Below are 19,620 nucleotides of genomic sequence, written 5' to 3' on the forward strand. Positions count from 1 at the left end.
GTTTTAATCCATGGATTAAAGTAATAGCTTCACTTTAACTATAAACTGTGACAATCTGATACATGCCCTCTGAAAGTTTGTCAAAAATCTCTATAATCCCTTCATAAAAGTTATTCAGGATCTTCAGTCCCAATTAATGACAATATAGGCAGCTGTGTAAATGCTATACTGCAGTCAATTATAATTTCTTTTTTTGCATCAGCATATACTGTCATTATTAATCCTGAGGAATATGCTTGGATGTCATACATAATTCATATTAAAACTTAAATATGAGTTTAATTTGTATCCAGTTAGAATTAAATTTTTTTTTCTGCACATAACTCTCATGAACTCATGCTGCTCAAGACAAGCAATGAAATGTGAATTTTTGAGTAGTTCACACGCTACTATTATATTCTAAGGTGCCTTATTTTTACTGTCTCTCCAGGTCATTACCAGGTTCGACAGGGGTCTTGTGAAGTTGTTGCTGTCCATCGCTGCTGCAACAAAAACAAAATTGAAGAACGATCACAAACTGTAAAATGCTCCTGTTTTCCAGGGCAGGTGGCAGGTACTACACGAGCGCAACCCTCATGTGTTGAAGGTGAAAATACTATTTTCTGGTCACTTGTTTCATAAAAAGGCAGATTCTTTGTGATCTATATTTCAATTTCAGACAAAGAAGCATAATGCTTTTATGCTATTATCTTTTGTTTTCACAAAAATATCACAAAATTATAATTTGGTTCTTATTGCAATTAATCTTTTAAATATATGCATTATTCTGGCCTGTGGCTTTACTGTACTATGCCTTGCATTTTCAGTTGCTTACTCACATGCTGACTTATCCCCTAAGCATTATGCAGTAACATGTTTACTGCTAATTGTTTGACATTTTCTATTAAAAATATTGCAGTCTGTCACTGTGTAAATAGTCAGTACAAATTAACATAACTTATATCTTGTTTAGAATCTATTATTGCAACAGAATTATCTGAGCCTGTCATGCTTATTAAATGTTTCATGCTTAATATTCTTTCGGCTGAGGTGCTCAATTAAAGTTTGCTTCCAGGTCTTTTGCCACATTTGCATAAGATACAAAATATTCAAGCATTAATCTGTTTTTGTAGGCTTTGTACTAATACCATTTTGGCTGTATGCCTGAATATGCAAAATGACAGGCATAGGACATAAAAGCACACTTAAAGATTTACATAAATTAAAAACTTGCAGAAACAGGAGGAAATAATTTAGGAGTTATGCCTACTGTATGGAGAAAGCTACAGACTTGAACTGAGTAGTGCTAATTATGCCTGAAAAGAAAAAATCTGAATTCTGTAAGACTGTAGCCTTTTATAAAAGTAAAAGCACCATATTTAAATTTATACATTCTGGTGTGTACATATTTTCTAAGGTTAGTACGATTATAATAAGTGAAGTATTATGTCTTAAATAGATGTCATAGAATCATATAACAAAGACAGTGATCAAACTCTGGCCTTGTGCACACCTGCATACATCAATAAATGTAGAAAAAGTCCAAAAAATTTGCAAGAATGTACGTGGGTTAGTTGGAGGAGCAGCATTTTAAGAACCGTCTGTTAAAACTTGAATGTCTGGCAAGAGTGTTTTTTGTAAATCTCTCTACCTCTCAGTGGATTTAGACTAGACATCTGATTACCAGCCTGAGCATTCTAACTCACATACTTGAGTCAGACACTGCTAGCATTAACTTAATCCTAACACATCTGCACCAAAACATGTGATCAGGGACACTGGTTTGCCATGATTCAGAAAATGCAAACTTCGTTTTGAAGATTCTAAAAAATCAGTGGCCAGGATTCAGAATGGTTACCATCAGTGGTAAGGCTTTTTTTTTTTTTTTTACCATTGGCAGTAACCATTTTCAATTCTCAGGCAGACCTACTGCAGTGTTTACTTCAGTCTACTGCAAATGCTGTCTCTGGCCTACTGCAAATGCTAATAAAGCATTCTGGGGAGAAGGATGTAATGCGAATTGTAACTTTCCCTTCAAAATGGCTGTGGTAAGTGCTTCACACAGCCAAGTGATTCATAGTATGGCTTTGCTTAGTAAATCCTTACCACCATTCATGGCAGATAACTTGACCAAAAGCTGATATTGACCTTTTACTTGTAATGGGTGAGATTAAGTTAGAGGTAAGTGCCACGCAGTTTAGGGGACTAATACTGTTGAGCGGGGTGCTAGTGTGTTAGGGGACTGAAGTGGTGATTATCACAAAGGAGTCAGAAAGGGCCTGTTAGTTATAATCACCAAAAGACAGATTCATCGATATGCATATTAGCTGATACTGAGAACTTTCCTCATTGAAGCTAATGTGTTTCTGAATTACTGGTTTCTGCAGTTGCACTAACTGGACCTTTTGAGGGCAGTAGGTAATGGCTAAGGTGCTTACCTTACAGACGCAAGGTACAAGGTTTGATTCTTGCATGGGGTAATTGGCTCAGCTTAAAATGGCCCACAAGGGCAGTTAGTCTAGTACTAATCTATGAACATATGAACTTTTTTGCTGCAGCCTTACAACCTGTGTCTGGGCATGTCTATTACTAATCTATGAACCTTTTTGCTTGCAACCTTATAAAGTGTGTCTGGGCATGTTACTGAATCTTGACCAGTATTTATCATTCCAGACCAGGCTAAATTACACTTTTTTTGATAATTATTTAATGACGTATTTAATCAAGTCTATAAGCTCAAATGTATATGTTTAATTTATTTTATGATATAGCTCACCCAAGACCTTGTCAAATTCTTGCTGTATTTAAATGTTTGCATTCAAATTGTGTGCGTATAATGTGCACACGTGAAGCTACAACTCCTTAGTAGAAATGAAAACACACATGCAGTAGAACTGTGCTGATCATCTATCATTTACCTTGCATTTTAAAGTATGAGATTACTTAATCACTGCCTTTTTCTGTAACTGCACATTACTTAACATTTATCGTAACAAAGTCGTAAGAGATCTTGTATTACCAAACAAAGACTTTCTTTACTAGTTTTGCTTCTTCAGTATAATTCAGTTGGCACAGTTATACCAAGATGCTCTGTCTTGCAAACCTTCAGAATCCTTGCACTTCTTTTCTCTGCAGACAGTGTATTTCTGATACGCCCTCCCCCCAAACAAAATTTCCTGTAAAACTTGAGCTCTGCCCCTTCCCATCAGTCAGTTAAACAATATGGGGGACTCAGTAATATGCTAAAAATAACCTGCATTTTGCAGTAGGGTAAGCTTCCCTTAAGCATTACATCCTGTAGAACATTCTGTGAGAACTTCAGCATTACATTTTATTGAAGGGATACTCATCGGCTAACAGAGGCTAAGAGAGGGTGTGCAGTAGCAAAGAACACAGCATCAGAGGCATTCTCATTTCCTGGAAAGGGCGTCAGTAGATCGCACAAAGAAACTCAGGTTGGAAGGCAAAGAGAAATGTAAGAAGATGGTCAGACACCATTCATAATGATGCTGGCAGTAACCTGCTTACCAGGCAGATGGAAGGAGTAATTCCAACAGCTTCTGGATGAAGAAAACCCCACAGAAGCTGTACTGCCCCAGACAAAGACTATGATGAGAGAAGAGGAGGAGCCCACCACAGAAGATGTAAGAACACCACTAAAGAAAATGAAGTCAGGAAAAGCAGCAGGCTCAGATGAGGTCACAGCGGATATGATCATGGTGTTGGGTGAGTTAAGGGAGAAATGGCTCCAGAGGGTACTCATAGCAATATGGAGAGAAAGGCATATCTCAGATGACTGGAGAATAAGCATGCTAGTGCCAGTGTAAAAGAACAAAGGGAACATCCACAACTGTGGGAGTACAGAGATATCAAACTCCTGAGGGTGACTGATAAACAGTTTTGCACAGTAGTAGAAAGTTAGATGGGAGACGAGCAGATCAGATTCAGATCAGAATGCAGGATGACTGATCCAATGTTTATGTTAATTGAGCATCTTGTTTTTGGATTCCTCATACTTTTAGCCACTGACTCTTCTCGATCAGCCCTGTTCTAGTGATTATTTTCAATCCTTTGATCTAGGTAGTGGACTGAGACACAGACTCTACTAGCCTCAGGATGGCCTGATCATCTGAACATTACACTTTTGTCCGGAACTTGAAATGCTTCATTTTGATTGGCCATCTCCACATTCACATAGCATCACTATTCTTGCACTTTATTGCACCAAAAAACAATTATAACCAATGTGGCTACTGCAAATTCTAAGATATCTGAAGATATATACAGGTAAAAATATCCAGACATGGTAAACTGTACTAAGATAAGAATAACAACACAAAAGTGAAACACATTGAGTAACAAAGAGTTTAGTGATGTAGAAAGGCAAGAACTGAAAGATCAACTTAGAAATGAAGTTTAATGTAGAGACTTTAATGCAGATAATATTTCAGCTCAGGCTCGGACTCTTGTGGGATGTGGCCAGGGAGGATGGGAGGTGAGCGAATGATACTGGTTCACCCATTCTGGGGGAAAGGGAGGTGGCTTGGCTTACCAGATAAGGTAACACCTAATGAGGAGCACCAGGCATTATGCAGTGAAGACTGAGATAGTTGGGCCTGTACTGTCATGGTGTGTAGCACCAGTAAACTGAGGGAATTTTGCAGATGAAGAAGTGGACATGTAGAAAAACCACCATGGGAGAGAACATTGAATAGACAGAGCTATAAAGTAACTAAGAATGCTGTTTCACTACTAGAAGAATACAGAAAAGGGAATAGGTCATGAGCAACTCTTAAATAAAGATAGATTTGATAAAAGCAATGTACAGCATCAGTCAGGCTTTTTCTTACACCATCTCCAATAATATACTGAAATACCAGCACAAGAGGAAAAACTCAGAAAATATGATTAAAAATACAATGGAGTGGTGCAAAACAAGCAATTCATCAGTAACCAAAATAGTTTTATAGCACACTGGGAAAGAATAAACTCTGAAGTATATTTGGAGATTCCATAGAACATAACAGACATTCTGAATGGACAGTAGAGATAATTAAAAAATAAGAAATGCTAATAAAGAAGTTATGAAATGGAACAAAGAAACATCTAGTAAAATTGAAACAAATGATCCTAAATAGAAAACCTCAAGTTCAGATGCTGTACCTAACTTTTGCTTGAATAAATGAACATCTTTGCATGATGATTTAGCCTCGACTAAAAATTAATTATATGCAGATTCTGAACTGACACTAACCTAGTCAACAATAGGACAATCTGTATTCTTTAAAAGTGAAATTGTAAGCCATCCTAAAAGCTATCAATCAATAGTGTGCTTCCTGACAATATATACATTGGTTGTAATGCAAAAATGAAACATACTAACTTGGTAGAAAATATTTTGTGGGGGTAAAAAAGAGAGAGAATATACATATCAGCGAATGCTTAATTATTTGAATCACATATGGTTGAATTAAAGTTTTATACAGTGCAGGCAAGTAGGAATGTGTAGTAAAAATGAATGTTTGATAAGGCTGTGGCTGTGAAGGCTTATAGTTAGTGTGGGTGTATGTGTTTCTGCGAGTCTTTGCAGGTGAGGATTTGAGTAAGGGTTAGGTAAGAGTATAGATTGTGTTAAGTGAATTTTGTGTTCTTTTCTGTTGTATAATGGTACTTTTGGATTTTTAGTAACATAATGTGTAGGCTAGAGTTATATACAGGGGTAGGATAAGGGTTAGCACACATGAGTAAGGTGGTGCAGGGGCATGATGCCCCCCTGCCCGCCCTTACTCATGTGTGCTAACCCTAACCCTGTCTGTCTAGGATATGAGCTGCTAATGAGCTTTGTGATACCCTAAATTTTATTCTCTCAAGTTTTATGAGTTGTAACTCTGTGTAAACCAAATAACCTAACAGTTACCCTGAGTTACCCATTAAAAAACACAAGTTTAATTGATAAAATTGCACACAGAGAGACACACACACACACACACACACACACACACACACACACACACACACACACACACACACACACACACACACACACACACACTGCATTCAGTTAAAATAAACTGTTTCTGATTTTAAGATGGACTTATTTAAACAAACAAAAAAGTGTACAAAGTGCCATAGATCATACATGATGACCAAGTAAAGAGGATTGGGGAGAATTCAGAATGAAACACCAAGCTGAGATCAGCATAAATTCAGATACATTCATCTTGTTCCATAAGCAGGTGATCAGCTAGGTGACAACATTTGTGTACTCAGACTCAGATATGTTGGACAAAAGCTAGTGGTTCCCTCTTAATAATTCTACTGTATAGCAACATTTGTCTGTTGTCATATGCATGCTTGGACTACAGTCATAACTGAGTCTGGTTGCCAGCTAATACGGTCTTGAAATCAAATCTTCAAATAAGATTTTACTCATTTACATAGTCTGAGGGCCATGCATACAGCAACATTCTTTGTTCATTGTTATTACCAAGGCTTAGAGCGCTATTCATCTAATTTGTGCTTGGCTGATGTCTCATACCAGAGTGGGCATCCATCTTCAATGCCAGATGGCAAGGCATTCTGAAACAGAAAGGAGGGAGCTGCCTTTCAGAGGGGAGGCAAAAGATCTACCCGAGGAATATCCCACTGATGGACTATCTCCAGAAACACTTCACTATGAAGCATCCGTTCATGAGCATGTGTTTTGGATGTGCTCAGAGTCTGGCACTAGAGCATGTTAACTGATATACAGATCCCAGGCTTGAAGAGCCAGCCTGCAAAGAAGGTAAGACTTTGTGCCTCCTTGCTTGTTCACATACACCATCACTGTGGTGTTGACTGTATAAACTTTCAGGGGATCTAGAGAGAGCAAGAGGTGAAAAGCCTGAAGTGCCAGAATCAGAGCTCTCATCTCTTTCATGTTGATATAGTCTGACTTCTGATGGGGTGGCCAGAGACCCTGAACTTTTAGGTGACCACAGGAACCCACCCACCCCCTGTCTGAGGCATCCCTGAACAGTTCTTGAGAAGAAGCTGGAGGCTGAAAGGGCAGGCCTGGATTTAGGATAAGTTGCTGAATCCACCACTCAAATTCTCACTTGAGACAAGGAAGGAGAAGCATTCTATAATCCAGAGGGTGGCAATGCTGAAGCCAAACTGACATGAGGTACCGTTGAAGTTTCTGCATATGCAGTCTGGCAAGAGGGAGCATTGGAATAGAAGAGGCCATGAAACCCAGGGCTGGGAGAAACACTCTGGTAGAATGGCAGGCAGAAGAAGAAGAGACTGAAAGAAAGTTGTCAAGTGCAAAACCTTTGGAGGTGGAAGAGACGCCAGCAGTGGCATTGTCTGAATCCTGCAGCTCAGATACACATTATCCTGACAGGGACTCAGGACAGACTTTTGGAAGTTGCTAGTAAACCCCAGACTTTGAAGAAGAGGTATGGTGAACTCCAGTGCTTGTAACAAGCAACTGGGAGAAGGTGCCTGAATTAACAGGGTGTCTAAATAAGGCAAAATCTGAATGCCTTGGAACCTTAGGGCAGTAGAGTGTCAAAGGGCAATGCAGAGAACTGAAAACAAGAGGAAGAAACAAAGAAACATAAAAATATCCTGAAAAGGGGGTGAATAGGAGTATGAAGATAAGCATTGTTCAAATCCACAGTCACCAGAAAACTCTGGGGCAGCAACAGAGAAAACAGGGTTTGAAAAGAAAGCATCCAAAAGAAGGGAACCTTGAGAAATGTGTTGAGCAAGAAGAGATCCAGAATATACCTTCAAGAATCCTCCTTTTGAGGAACTAGGAACATTCTGGAGTAAAATCCTTTACCTATTTGGGAAGAGGGACTGGCTGAATAGTTCCCTGGTCCACCAGGGATCCAGGAACTTCTGAGAAATGAGGAAGCTGCTCTCAATGAGGTTTAAGACTCCCTGAAAAAGGGGTCTATATTAAAAGACCGAAGAAGTGTTTCAGCAAACACCTCTTGGTTGGCACGTAATGCTAGCACAAACACTCACTTTAAAACATAACAATGTGGGGGGATTTGCCCCCACACCTCCCAATGTGGGGGGTTGTGCCCCCACACCCCCTAACTAAATATACGAACTCCAAGATCGCACTACAGTGAGGAAAGGGGCAAACACACAGGGATGGCCAAGTGATTTCTTTCCCAGGGAAATAAATCACTGTTTTGAGCGTTCGCACTTTAGTGCATTCGTTCATTACGTGTCGACCAAGAGGTGTTCACTGAAACACCTCTTCGGTCTTTTAATATAGACCCCTGAAAAAGGAGGAAGAAACTTCCACAACATGAAGTAGCCCTGACAGATGATGGACAGACCCCAAGAATCTGAGGTGATCAGTTGCCAATTTAGAAGAGAGAGAGAGAGAGAGAGAGAGAGAGAGAGAGAGAGAGGATCAACAAGGGAATCTGGCTGAGGGTTAGCGGGCAAAGTCTCAAAGAATAGCAGGCTTGTCAGATAAATGAGGCTTCTGAGCCACAGGAGCCTGAGAAGTCTTAGCAGGAGGAGCTCGAATACCACCCTTCCTGCCTTTGGTAGTCTAACAGGGCTGTCTGTGAACAAAAACAGACCTTGTAGGATAGTTCCTCTGTAATTTAGGGATAGGGCACACAAAAGTATGTTTAAAGTCCTGTAAAGCTTTACCTTTTTTTCTTGAAGAGACTTAAACATATCAGCAGCAAAAGTCCCAAAGAGATTTTTATTATCCAAAGAATCATCCAGCAACTTGGCCTTAATGTCTTCAGCAGGTAAAGACTGCGAAGCCAAGCGTAACGCCAGACGACAGACACAATGGCAGCAGCAGCAGCAGCATAGCTGCACTTGATAGAGTAGTGAGCCACCTGAGAGGTAAAACCCAAAATAGAGCAGAAGACTTTGCTTCAGAATCAGAGAGGTCAGAAATAACCTGACAAGGCTGGGCAATCAAGGCCAGAGCATATCTGGTCATGTGGGTCTGGTAACTGATGGCCCCAAAGGCTAAAGTGAAAGCAGTATACACCTTCTTTCCAATTCTCTCCATGGCCCTACTATCCTTATCCAAAGGCAGAAGCTTGGTAGAGAGCAAAAGCTTATCAAAAAAGGCTTATCAGAAGAGGCTGACACCGCAGCAGGATCTGCAGAAGGACAATTAAATAGAAATTGTCAATCCTCAGGAACCTTGTAGAACCTCTCAGGTTTCTTTGGAGCAGGGGGTTGAAAATCAGGAGTCTTAGAGCCAGCTATAAAGGTGCCCAATAAGGCATTCAATACAGGAGGTACTGTGGAAGGTTTAGGAGTATCCACCAGAAGCAACTCATAATATCACTTCTGGATATCAGACACCTGAGAGGAATCCCAGTTAAGGTATTCCATCATTCTAGCTACTGTGTCCCCAAAAGACAACTTCTCAAATGGAGACTTGGGGCTAATGGACTTCTCTTCATCAGAGCTATAAGTCAGAGAACCCTTCATTAGACTCTGAGGAATCAGGTTCCCAAGTCCTATTAGAAGGAATTGAAGTCCAAGGGGGAGTAGACACAGAAACCCTTGGGGTGGTTTCAGGGCCATTAAGGCATAAAGCATTCACTGAGTAAACTCCTGCCATTCCCTTTGAGGGTCCTTGGGATGTACAGAAGAATGTTTAGTCTTCTGTTTTTTCCTGGTAGGGATGTCAGCCTAAACAAATATCAGAGATTCTGAACCCTGATGGGATTCAGAATGAGTATCTAGAACCTCTTCCCTGACCAGCATCTGCAGAATCCCTCTAGAGTCCTCTGAGATAATCAACCATGGTTCCCCCTCGATGTCCAGAGCAGACACCTGCAAAGCCTCAGAGGATGTTTGAAAAGAGGGATTCATGCCAGGGTCTGACAAGGTCATGGAAGAGGAGTCTGAAGTTGAAATTGGACAGTCTTCAGAACTACCACCTGCTTTTAGAGAGATTTAAATAGAGGCTGGTCAGTTAAAGAATCCAGCCAAGATTTCTTGGCCTTCTTCTTGCTTAACAGGAGTACCTCAGGGTTAATCGATTCCACCATACTACCCTGGGCTAACTGTTTAAGCCTCTGGTTCTCAAGATAGATGTCTAGGGAAGACAACTGTCCTCCAAGAGTTTTAGGCACAAATGTCTTAAAAATACTACAGGAAGCATGGTTGTGGGAAGCACGCAAACAAAAGAGACACTGAATGTGACATTCCTTATGTGGAATCCGCCTCTCAGACTGACAGTTTCCATTCTTGGATGACATGAATTCCAAGTAACCAAAGAAAAACAAGGCTGACTGTAAAAATTAAAAAGAACCCAATGGGGGCACTTATCTGATGGTTAGGTACTCAGCAGAGCAAAGGGCATTCAGACTGCTGAGCGGTGATGGTGTTCGGACTGGCATAAAACAATTTCTTGGTAACTGTGTCCCTATGTCACCTTTGTGCCCTATGTCCTGTGCAGGAATGCATGTGATGTATGGCACATTCAAGAGTTAAATAGTTTGGTATACTGGTTGGACGTTGGGCTATCCTTGGCAGGAGAGCCCAAGATTAAAAATACTGCAACAGTGATACAGAAGGACACCGTGTGTATGCCATTACACACAGCTGGTGAGTGACAATGAAATATTATTTAAATGTCTGTCATTGTGCTAGTAACAGATGTGATATTTCAGTGACACAAACAGTTACTGTTGTTTGAAAAACAAAGTGCCCCTTTAGATACTGTATTTCACAACAAGAAAAGTTAAAAATAAGAAAAACTTTGCTGACCTCTTGAGAAACTTGGCAAGGAGAGTATTTATTCTTCTGTACCTGCAAAATGCACCAGCTGTGATGATTTTCAGCAGAGGAGAGGAGTGCACAAGCGATGAATGATGGTTTAGCGGCATTTCCCCCAAGAGAGAAGATAAGTGTTTGTGACCACCATTTGCTTCAATGTAAAATGCAGTCAAACAAATGGCAGCTCTGAAACTAAGCCTAGCTCTATTTTACAGTTAATCCAGAACAAAGTAGAGTTGGACTTCTGACATCAGCACTAAATTGGCTGAAGCCCCTGATGCACCACTAGATGTCAGTGTGACGCTATAAGTGCTGATTATAGCAGGTTCACTTACTGAATAAAAACATCATGTGTAGCATGTATTCTTTCATACTTCTAATGTCCAGTAACTTACAGTAGCGGTAAACCCTCTGACATATACACAGTCATACTGAAGGAACTTTAATTTCAAACTTTTCTAAAGCATGAAAGGCATGCAGTTGCTTGTCTTCACTCTGCATGCTCTAGTATGTACTTTATTCTAAAGCTATTCATAATGCAGTCTTAAATAGCAGTTTCAAAGATTATATTTTTTCTTGAAACTGTCCATATTTTGAGTTGATTAGTAAACTCCAGGTAGCAGAGTATTGAAGAATAATGGACCTTTTAGGATTGCTAGTGACTTTCAGCAGAGCTACAGAAAAACAAGCCTGTATTCTGCTGTATCTGTTAGTAATATTCAGCTAGTGGAATATCAATGCATCAAATGATAGCAAAGTATTACAATGGAACAGTGATGCACTTCTTTCAACTACCTATTTTAGCATATAAAATCTCTGTGCAGAGTTTGCATTCTGTAGGCCTAGTTTCGTGGAATAAATTGATGTAGCTTTGACAGTTACCAAGATGACCCAACACTAAGATCAGTTAACAGCTCTGGTGCTGCACGTGCCTGTCAAGGGAGGATAGGCGTGAGTGAGTGATGTTGGTTCACCCATTCTGGGGAGACTGAGTCAGTGTTGGAAACTGCAATGCTAAAATATACTATAGAGAAGATGCATGGCTTAGTGTGAATGGGCCTGGGACAAGGACTTGGCTGTGCCAAGCCACAGTACCCTTCATGCAGCATATGTGGGAACTTTCACACCCACAGAAGAAGGCATAGCAAGGGAAAACTAGGACCATAGTGCAAATACCCTGATGGCTTCCTGGTGGATAGTCCCCCTTGATAAAAAAATAATTTCCTTATTGTAAACAGTAGTGGCTCATCAGAAATGAATGTCTGTGGTTAGTCATAAAATTTAGTCTAATATCAACTGAATTGTCACTGACATCAACAGTTTCTGAACACTCAGTAGTGCATCTTTATCAAGTCTTATAGTCCTTACTGGTGTCTTCTGTATTGTTTATCAAACCTTTGCATGGACAGTATGCCTCTGTGTTAAGCTGCGTCTGACAGAATGGGATTGTACTTAACAAAACCCCTGTCTTGAAACATACTGCTTTAATAATGTAAAGCTTACAATAGCTCTCTGATTGCTTAACAGTGATTATATGAGGGCTAGTCATCTACATAGTTTTATGTTACATTGTATTCATGTCCTAAGAAGGCACTAAGCTCAAGTAACAATTCACAACCCTTAGGTGCTTTTAGCAGTCAACATTCCTTCCTTCCCTTCTTCCTTCCCCTCACATGTTCTCTACTTGCCCCATGCTTTCTTGAATGTTGTTGTAGGTTCCACCTGTACCATGCATTTGGCTAGATCATTCCATGGTTCCGCAACCCTTTACATGAGGAAGTACTTCAGGAGCTCCAAAGTGTAATTATACAACGACCCCCCCATTAATATTCCAAAATGTGCACACTGATTGGTCAGCGTGCACATTGTAAATCAAAGACTTATACTAATGGAAAAAGGTCCGGTCGCCCGGAATTTTTCCATTAGTATAAGTCTTTTTTTTTTTTTTTTGGACAGCAATGGAGAACGGAAGAGCTCCGTTGCTGTTATCTTGCTATAGCGAGATATTGTAAAAAAAAGCAATGGAGATCTTCCTTTTTCTGTTGTTTTTTTTAAAGCTGTCTCGCTATGTTAAACGAGTTTAACACAGCGAGACAAGTTTTTAAAAGCAACTGAGATCTTCCTTTCTCCATTGCTTCCACACACACAGTTCTGATGTACTCCATAACCACATGCGCAGTACATCAGAACTGCCGCAGAATACTGGACAGCTGCGGAAGGGCAGCAAGGAGGCATTATACAATGTCATTATTTAAGAAAAGTAAGTTTTTTTTTTTTCTTAAATAATGTCATTGTATAATAGCAACAACCCACATCTGGGTGTGGGTAATGCTGGACTTACCCACGGTTGTCTTTGTTTGGCCACTCGGGCTTCGCTCTCGTGACCAAACCACACAAACCATGGGTAAATCCAGCATTACCCACAGCCAGGCATGGGTTATTGCTTAATTAGTACCTACAACCCCACCCCCTTCTCCCTCTAATTTACTTTCGGTTTAGGATGACCCTGAGTTAAGTCATTTGCACTAAACAGTTGTCATGGCACTGAGCCAAGTTGGTAGTTACTGCTTCACATATTTGTTAGTTATTGCTACAGTTTTTACTGACTTTTCTACCCTTTATTTATTGATACTGTGTATGTATGTATGTGTGTGTGTGTGTGTGTGTGTGTGTGTGTGTGTGTGTGTGTGTGTGTGTGTGTGTGTGTGTATATATATATATATATATATATATATATATATATATATATATATATATATATATATATATATATATAAAAATTGTAACTGAAGCATTGCCTTCCTAGCGTTCTAGTATTTGAACCCTTACTAAAAATTTACCAGGCACTAAATATTACTCTACCATCTGTTGCCAGCCTGATAGCAGTATGAACACTGAGGCAATGAAAGAACTGCCTCATGCTGACTTACAACTGTTTGATTCTGCCTATAAATGATTCTATATATGAGAGGTGCATGTATGTACTAACCTTGGAGGCCGACCTCTCTTCAAAGTCTGTAGACTATACCCAGCATGTTGTCAGTTTCAACATTCACCTTTAATAACCATGCCTACTATGTCCTAGACAAACAAACAAGCCTTCTTATGTGAAAGTGCTTAAAAAAATCCCTGTTTAAACCGCAAAGGCTTCCTAGATGATGGTTTGGTGTACAGGACACTAAGCATCACACTAACAGGCAAACAACATATTCAGATACTACAGAAACCAAAACTACAAAAAGGGGTTCCTCGAAGTAGTGTCACACAGATATTCTACTCACCAGGTTTAGCAAAGACAGTGACTGTAAACTGCCTCTACAATACCAGGATCTCTGTGCCATTAGTGTTGTCAAGTCACCCTAACTATTCATATGACATGATCATTACATACATGGGAGAGAATGACTTGAGACATACCACCTTGGACCATATGAACACAGATATGATGGAGCTCTTAGACGATGCAGCTGAAATTGGTGTGAAACTAGTATTGAGCAGTATTCTAGCACTGCCATGAACAATGCCGCAATACAAAAGAAAAATTGGCTAAGCTACTGGTGTCATTCTAATGGGATCCAGTATATATATCAGCCTGAGAGGAGATGATTGACAAACATGGCTGCTTTTTTTTTCTGGGATTGCCTGCAACTGTCTCCTCAAGGCTGCTGAATATTGGCAAGGACTTTCACCATAGTGCCTTTTTAGGCAAGATCAGTCTCCTCAAAATATTTACATATCCAGTCAAAATCAAAACTGTATAAAGGTGGCACTGCTGAATTCTAGAAGACTAAACACAAAGTAGCACTCCTTACAGGCATTCCTAACTCTTGAAAATAAATATCAAAGTAGTTACAAAACTTCAGAACAGCAATATTTATTTATTTATTTATTTGCAGTTTGTTTGCCAGGATAATCCATTGGGCCATAAGGAGCCCATTTTCAATGGAGTCCTGGGGAGAAAAGCTCCAGAAAAAATACAAGTTACACAAAATGACAACATAGCACATAAGAGTGAGTTAAAGGAGTAAAACCAACATATAAATAATACAGAAATTGACATATTGGTATACACAAATTAGTAGAGTGTGCACAGTGATGATGTAATAATACAGTATATACATAAAATCAAAGTTTTTAAAAGGTGCTACCAACTTATACAATAATTACTAGACTGTTGATATTCTACAGTTGTTAAAAAGGAACAGACAAAGTTATACTGATTCCTACAATTTGTTCTAAAAGCAAAATTATAAGTTGCTGTAAAGATGGAAGGTTATGCAGGATGAGAGTAAGAGCATTCCAATTGTGAGTTTAGGTGTGAATGAAGTAAGGTTCTGAAAGAAGAGAGGCAGCTAGTGGTATGGATGGGAGGAGGGAGAGAATTCCAGTATCGAGCAAAAGAGAAGGGCATTAATTGTTTGCTGGAGGTCGGGCAGGTTTAAGTAGCTCTATTAAGTTTTGTGAGTTTGATCTAAGGAGTCTGTCAGGTTGATGCATTTTAAAGGTGGTGGCAAGGGAGGGACAGACAGCGGGATTGAAAATAATTTTGTGAGCTTGGACAAGTTGAATATAGGTGAGGTAATTGGGCAGTTCTAGCCAGATTAGTTGATGTAAGGAAGTGCAGTGATGGGAGGTAGATCTATGGCTAGTTGCAAATTTGGCTTTTTTATTGCAACAGGAGGAGATTTTTGACTTGAGGGAGGATTGCAGGTTAGTAATGATAGACGAACCATATAGGAGGGCTGGAATGAGGTATGAATTAGTAAGGGTGAGTCTGGTGGAGGGTGAGATGTAGCGATTGTGGCAGTAGAGCATCCCAATTTTCTGGTGAGTTTTTTTGATATTTACTTGTAGATGGTTGTTGAACTTTAACTGATCATCAACAAGGACTCCTAGTAGTTTAGCATTGGAGACTATTTTGAGGGGAGTATTATTTTGCCTAGAGATTGAGAATGAGTTTTTATCTTTGTTGGTGGTTTTGGAAGCAGTAAATATCATGTGTTTTGTTTTAGTTGCATTGAGTGCAAGATGGTTGTCCTGCATCCATTTCTCAGTGGAAGAGAAGGCTTCTTGGGTTATTTTTGTTGAAGTGGAGATAGAGGGGAAGAGCATATTATTGTTGAGTCATCAGCATATTGGACATTTTTGGCATTGGGGATGGCTAGAAGTGGTTTATGAATATATTGAATAGAAGGGGGCCTAGAATTGAACCCTGGGGGACACCTGTGGGAGTATTAAGGAAAGGGGAGGTGGACTTTTTCCATCTAACTGCTTGTTGCCTATTTGTGAGGTAACTGGTGAACCAATTGACAGAGGAGTGGGATAGATTTAATTTGGAAAGCTTAGTAAGGAGAAGGTTATGAGCGATAGTGTCAAATTCCTTAGATAGGTCTAAGAGGAGAGTGGAGATGATATAGAGAGAGTTGCGGGCCTTGTTAACAGTTTCAAGGAAGGAGAGGAGAGCTGTAGTGGTACTATGGCTGGGTCTTAAACCATGCTGTGTGGGAGTTAGAAGGTGGTTCTTTGTGAGATAGGGTAAAAGTTGTAGATGGATGCATTTTTCGAGAAGTTTGGAAATGGGGGATAGGATAGCAATGGGTCAAAGGTTTGGAATACTGTTGCTGTTGCCACCTTTATGAAGTGGAATAATGAAGGCTATTTTCCAGAGTTGAGGAACATGACATTCAGAAATAGACCAATTTATAAGAATGCAGATGGGCAGAGCGATGCCATCTGAGGCTACTTTTAGGAAATAGAATGATATTTCATCAGGGTCATTGGAACCATGTTTCAATTTTAGAAGAAGTTTTTTTATGGTTGTTATGGGGATGGCGTTAATGGAGAAGGAAGGGGGATGGGAGCAGGAGGTGAGGAGGGAGGAAGGCATAGATGGGGCGAGAAAGGCGCAGTAGAGTGGTTAGTGAAGGATGATGTTAGTTTTCCTATGGAATTGATGAAAAAGGAGTTGAATTGGATGGCTAATTCCAAGTCAGAGGCATTTGGATCAGGGCAAGGGTTTTCTTTTTTCCCAGGATTGAGGAGAGGAGAGAAGAGATGTCATTCTAAAATTTTTGGGGTTCATACTATGATTGGTTTGAAGTGTCCAGAAGTAGGCTTTTCGATCTAAGATAATACGTTGTTTTACTTTACTTTGTTACAAAGTATTCTATATTCATTAAGAGTGGTGATGTTTTTATTTTGGTGGTAACGTTTCCAAGCTTTATCACGGAGTCAGATAGTAACTAAGGCATTTTGGTTAACCAAGGCACAGGTTTACTTCTGATACATTTTGTTTTCAGAGGGGCAAAGGAGTCGAGCAAGTTTAAGAAAGTTGAGTTAAAGTAGGTTATGGCATTTTCTAAGGGAAGGATCTTTAGTGGGTTTCAATTTGTTCTTTTTAGTGCGTTTAAGAATGTGCTGGGATTAAAGTTTTTTAGGCACTGGGTGGAGGCATAGGTGTGAGTTAGCTGAATGGAGGAGGGAAGTCGATGGGCAAAAGTGGGGAAGTGATCACCTATTGGTTAAGGAAAAGTACCACAGTCAGAGATATAATGAGGATGGGTAACTAGGATCCAGTTCAGGGTGCTTCCATTAAGGAAGTTTTTGGAAGGCCTTGTTGTTGAGTTAATAAACTGAGTGAAGTTATACAAGTTAATGCTGAGTGAGTTAGTGGGAGATTTGAATTGTAGCCCAGTTAATATTAACATCCCCTAGGATTATGGTTTCATTGGTAATGTTTATAGAAAACCAAGAGAGAATGTCTTCAAAGATTGAGACGCTGTCTCCAGGAGGGATATAAAGGGAGACTATGCATATTAATTTGTGCTTATTTATATGAAATAGCACCCCCACTGTGGAGGGTTTCAATGCCTACCACTCTTTCAGATCCAGAGTGAAAAGTAACTGTGCCATCTCTCCCCAAGACCCATAAGTCAAGACAATGACCTTGAACTCCTCCATATTTTTTGCTCAGTAAATAGAACTCTGCATAATATCAAAGCCAGCTGCTATACCCCTCCTTGTCACCTTTTGCCCATGAGGCATAACTAAACAAACTGATATTCCATCCTACCAAGTCTAACACTGCATTCTGTTAGGAGATTTCAACTATACCTCCATTAACTGGGAAAGCAAAACCACCTTAAATAATATAAAATTAATGGATTTCATTATTGACAGTTCCCCTAGATCAACTGGTTTAAATCCCAGCTAGGAGTTCAAAAATACTGGACCTAGTTCTTATGGGTCTATATTATATTGTCGAAATGGCATTGCAGCGAATGCCGTTTCGAAGACACATAAACAGAGAAATCTAAAAACAGCGAAAACCCACAACAGTGATTTTTTCCTAGGGAAAAAAATTGGTTGACCAACAATACACTACGCACTAGTTAAAACGTTACAAAATGGTGGGCTTCACCCCCCACACCCCACAATGTGGGGGCTGTGCCCCCACCCCCCTAACTAAATATACCAAGTCCGAGATCGCATTACAGTGGGGTAAAGAGCAATGTCATGGCTCAGGCCAAGCGATTTTGCTGATCTGAATGTTCCCTGTTTTCAGATTTCTCTGTTTATGTGTTGTCGAAACGGCATTCACTATAATGCCATTTCAACAATCTAATATAGACCCATTCTTACTTATATAGCCACCCTATGCTCAACACCTACAGCTGCCACATCACTGGTCAAATCTGACCACAGTTCAGTAACACTCAACTGAAGGTAAAGCCTAGCTTAACACAAAGCCTTTCTGTCTTCAGAGACTATTCTAAGGCAAACCTAATCCAGCTAATTGACCTGATGAAATTTAAGTGCCCTCTTCACTTTGATGACCATATCTCACACACTGCCACATTTGCATATAATGTGTATACCTGTCTCAAAGCATGCATTGAGGCATCTGCCACTGTAATATATAAATACAATGAAAAATGTAGGCATAAACCATGTGATGAACTGAAAACTGTGAACAAAGAACTCAGATACAAAATCAAATCCTCCAAAAAAGTATGAATTGAGAATCGCTACTGTTAAGGACAACCACAAAGCATTCTTCAGCTGTGTCAGAAACCTTAGAGGTAATGTCCAACAGTGCTCAAATCTAACACAGAAGAGCAACACTTAATTGTCCCCCAAGGATATAGCCAAAATATTAGCAGAAAGGTCCAGCTCTAACTTCTCTTCTCTATTTCCCCTAATGTTTCCTAACTTATTAGCATACCTACAACACCTCCTTCTGATCACCTCCGAGGAAGTCCTTAATGCTTTCTCCAAAAACACTATGGGTCCTGATAATGTACTTGTCTGCCTTCTTGTCACCAACAGACACTGTCTGTTTGACTCATTACGAAGTCTATTCATCCGCAGCCTCTCCACTGGATTCATGCCAGAGGAATAAAGAATTGCTATAGTCATCCGTCTGTGCAAGGTGCAAGGTGTGTGTTTGTGTGTGTGTGTGTGTGTGTGTGTGTGTGTGTGTGTGTGTGTGTGTGTGTGTGTGTGTGTGTGCGTGTGTGTGTGTGTATGGAATGCATTATTATGGAACTTTTTAACATGGACATAGGCAGGGTACAAACCCTCGAACCAAGCTAGTTTGGGTTTGCTAAAAGTAGATACTGCCTTCTGAACCTGGTGGGCTTCTTTGAGTAAGTCACAGATACATTAGACTCTGGCAAATCAGTTCACACTGCCTACCTGGACTTGATCAAGATCTTTGATACTATCTCACATTCTGGCCTTATTGATAAGCTAATCAGGCAAAATGTAAACCCCTGTGCTACCCACCGAATAACAAACTGACTGATGGGCAGAAACCAGTCTATTAGTATGGAAGGTATTTTTTGTTCAAAAATAGTTGTTACCAGTGAAAGA

General features: G+C 39.9%; 1 protein-coding gene across 1 annotated transcript in view; it reads left to right on the forward strand.

Moving 5' to 3' along the window:
- Positions 1-19,620, forward strand: part of TAFA4 (TAFA chemokine like family member 4) — a 1,348,618-nt gene that overhangs the window by 918,336 nt on the left and 410,662 nt on the right. The window contains exon 3 of the mRNA XM_044076394.1: positions 431-586. Coding sequence (XP_043932329.1) covers positions 431-586 — 156 coding nt within the window. The remainder of the gene's footprint in view (positions 1-430; positions 587-19,620) is intronic.

Source organism: Protopterus annectens, chromosome 7.part0 (genome assembly GCF_019279795.1).
Source record: "Protopterus annectens isolate FY-2018-M chromosome 7.part0, PAN1.0, whole genome shotgun sequence".
In the NCBI taxonomy this organism is placed as follows: Eukaryota; Metazoa; Chordata; order Ceratodontiformes; family Protopteridae; genus Protopterus; species Protopterus annectens.